At 36.6% G+C, this 3369-nt stretch overlaps 1 protein-coding gene across 5 annotated transcripts in view; it reads left to right on the top strand.

Annotated features, from left to right (window-relative positions):
- The window catches only part of CLHC1 (clathrin heavy chain linker domain containing 1), a 59316-nt gene that overhangs the window by 36495 nt on the left and 19452 nt on the right, over positions 1 to 3369 (top strand). For all 5 annotated transcript variants that reach the window (XM_006159034.1, XM_006159033.2, XM_006159036.2 and 2 more), the window contains exon 9: positions 1760 to 1934. In XM_006159034.1, coding sequence (XP_006159096.1) covers positions 1760 to 1934 — 175 coding nt within the window. The remainder of the gene's footprint in view (positions 1 to 1759; positions 1935 to 3369) is intronic.

Raw genomic sequence — 3369 nt, 5'->3', positions numbered from 1 at the left:
GCACCTGGTGTATGTTCTCTAGGTCTTTTAGGAAACATGGTGTGGTTCATTTGGCAAAATAAATGCCAATCTACAGGAAAGGTGATATTGTAGACATCAAGGGAATGGGTACTGTTCCAAAAGGAATGCCCCACAAATGTTACCTTGGCAAAACTGGAAGCATCTACAATGTTGGCATTGTTGTAAACAAACAAGTTAAAGGCAAGATTCTTGCCCAGAGAGTTAATGTGTGTGTTGAGCATATTAAGTGTTCTAGGAGCAGAGAGAGCTTCCTCAAGCATGTGAAGGAAAATGACCAGAAAGAGAAGGAAGCCAAAGAGAAAGGTACCTGGGTTCAACTCCACCCAGAGAAACAAATGGAAAGGAGCCTAAGTGTGGAAACTCCCCCTATGAATTCATTGCATAATAGATGTTAAAAATAAATAAATTCTGGACTATTAAAGAAAATCATTCTATTGACCTCAAATATAGACATGCTCCTTGGCTGATGATGGGATTTTGTTCTAGTAAATCCATTGCAAATTATAAATATCTTAAGTAGAAAATACATTTAATATAGGAACTCCTTATCTTATGAATGTGTAATACCTCACATCATTGTAAAGTTAAACAATTTTTTACAAGTACAGGCCTGTAACTTTTTCTTTCTCATTTGACTTTGAGGAGAGAAGTAAAAAATCTGCTAAATAAAATTTTGGTAATGAAGGGGACCAGTAGACAGCGTAATGGTTATGTTGCTGGACTCCCACATAGTTGACTGTGATTTGGGTCCCAGACCTGGTGGCTTAAAACTTATGCCAGGCATGTGTGCAAGGGTGCCCACAATTCCAAGAGGAGGCTGGAGAAGAAGGGATTGCAGCATGGCCATCTCCCTTGTGGGTAATTTCTCATTTTCTGTCTCTCTGTCTCTCTGGTAAGTACATGCACCCTGCAGCAAAAATCTCTCTAAAAAAAGAAAAATAGATTTTGGTAGTGAATTTGTTTTCTGCTTAAAACAAGGAAAATAATCTGGTGGATTAATTAGTTCGTTAAATTGGCTTTCTCTCTTAAAGGTTCAACCATTGGATTTATATATAGTTTAAATTAAAAAAATAGTTTCATGCTAATTTGAGATTGAGATATTAGACGTTGGGTGAACTTTGTGTCCTGATTTGTCATTCTCTTTTAATTATTTTCAGAGTTAGTGTATGCAGACTAAATATGTACCTCTGAGTGACCAGTTTTATATTTGTCTTATTTGATGGTCATAGAGCAGTACAGTTTGCATTAGGAATTTTATCCTCTGTGTATCTCCAACTGTACCTTTTGTTTCCTATATTTATATCAGTTTTTCTTTGACCATGGCAGATCTGCAGCATTAACAGTTATGGCTTAAATAAAAAAGAAACTTAGTCTCACAGTTCTGGAGTTCAGAAATCTGAAATCAAAGTGTCAACAGGGTTAGTTTCTTCTGGAGGCTTTACTAAAGATTTTCTTTCTATGCCTTTCTCCCAGTTTTGGTTGGCTGTCGGCAATTTTCACAATCCTTGCCTTGTAGACAAATCACTCCAGTGTCTGCCTCCATCCTTGCATGCATGTGATATTTAGTCATTATCCAATATATACAGTTTAATCTATATGCATTTAGTTAAAATGATAAATATGTAATTTTAGGTAGTTACATTTTTATAAAATGCAAAGAGATGAAAATAGTGTGAAATAAGGTAAAGCAAACTATGTCTTAAAATATTTTATTCAGAAGCTTTTCTTCTCTCCGTAGCTGTTGGAAAAATTAGAGGGAAGCCTCTTCCATTACTCTTATTTTTTGAGGCTCTCTTCAGCACAAGTCATGCTTTTAGACGTCCTGTTGATGCAGAGCTAACCTTGGAAGGAATCAAATGTGGATTATCTGAAAAACGGTTAGATTTAGTTATCAATTGGGTAACTCAGCAAAGGTAAGTAGAATTAAGCCTTTAACCTTAAATTTGACATTTGGTTAATAAAATTATTTGTTATCAAAGTTTTAATAGTTTTATTTTTAAGAATTATTTATTTTATTTATTATTGTTTTTTTGTTGTGAGCAGAGAGAAACAGAGAAAGGAAAAATGAAAAAGCAAGCCACCAGGTACCAGACTTAAACCACAGTCAGGCCTGTGGAAGTCCAGTGCCTTAAGCACCATGCCACCTACCACCCTCAATAGTTTTTTTGTTTGTTTTTATCTGTACATTATTTGAGAATTCACTTCAGGTTCCTATTGTATTTAATTTGTTAGAAAGTATTTACTAAGGGGCCAGCAGGTGGCATTGGGGTTAAGGTGTTGGAATTTCCACATAGCCAACTACAATTCAAGTCCCAGACCTGATGACTTGCTTTCTCACTCTCCCTCTCTCTCTCTTTCTCTGTCTTTCTCTGGCAAAACTTATGTGAAAATAATAATAATATAATTATTTAAAGAAAAAAAGTATTTACTAAGTACACATGGAATAATGAGGCCCAGTCACAATGCACCCAGATTAAGAATTGATTCATGAATGGGGCAGGTGGTATAGTAGTTAAGATGTTGAACTCCCACATGGCCGACTGTGGTTCAAGTCCCAAAATCAGTGGCTTGAAACTCACTCTACACATGTGTACGCATGTCTAAAATCCCAAGGAAGAATGGAGAAGAAGGGATTGTGGCATGGCCATCCCTCCTGAGGGGTATTTCTTGCTTTCTCTCAGTCTTGCTCCATCTCTCCAGCAAGCATACACACCCTATAGCAAAAATTTCTCAAAAATAAATAAAAATAATTGATTAACGGCAGTTTACAGGATGATTTGACTTAATGGTGGATGGAGGTTAAGCGGTAAGAATAGAGAAAGACTGGTTAATATCATGCTGCTGGGAGGGAAATAATGGGAACCTCTAGTCAGTATGTGAGTACACGTAAAGGGTAAACCTAGCAGATAGCACATGAACAGGAAGGACATTGTTCAAGATAGCATTTAAAAGAACACACCAGCAGGACCAGCAATTGGTATAATGGCCATGTCACTGGGTTCCCATGTAGTCGACCGTGGTCTGAGTCCTGGACCTGGTGACTTAAACTCAAGCCAGGTGCGTATGTGTGCGTGCCCATTCCCCTGGGGGATGATTTCTTGCTTCTGTCTCTCTGTCTTTCTGGTGAGCACAAGTGTCCTATAATAAAACCGCTCCCCCTCCCCCCCCAAAAAAATGGACAAGCAAGAGGTGTTTTTTTGGAGCTGAGTCTCAGCGCAATTGGCAGGTTGTTTTTTTCTTTCTTTCTTTCTTTCTTTTTTTTTTTTTTTTTTTTTTTTTGGGGTGTTTTTTTTTTTTTTTTTTTTTTTTTTTTTTTTTTTTTTTTTTTTTTTTTTTTTTTTTTTTTTT

Source organism: Tupaia chinensis, unplaced genomic scaffold, assembly GCF_000334495.1.
Source record: "Tupaia chinensis unplaced genomic scaffold, TupChi_1.0 Scaffold000622_1, whole genome shotgun sequence".
Taxonomy (NCBI): Eukaryota; Metazoa; Chordata; class Mammalia; order Scandentia; family Tupaiidae; genus Tupaia; species Tupaia belangeri.
This window is presented reverse-complemented; position numbering and strand designations above follow the sequence as displayed.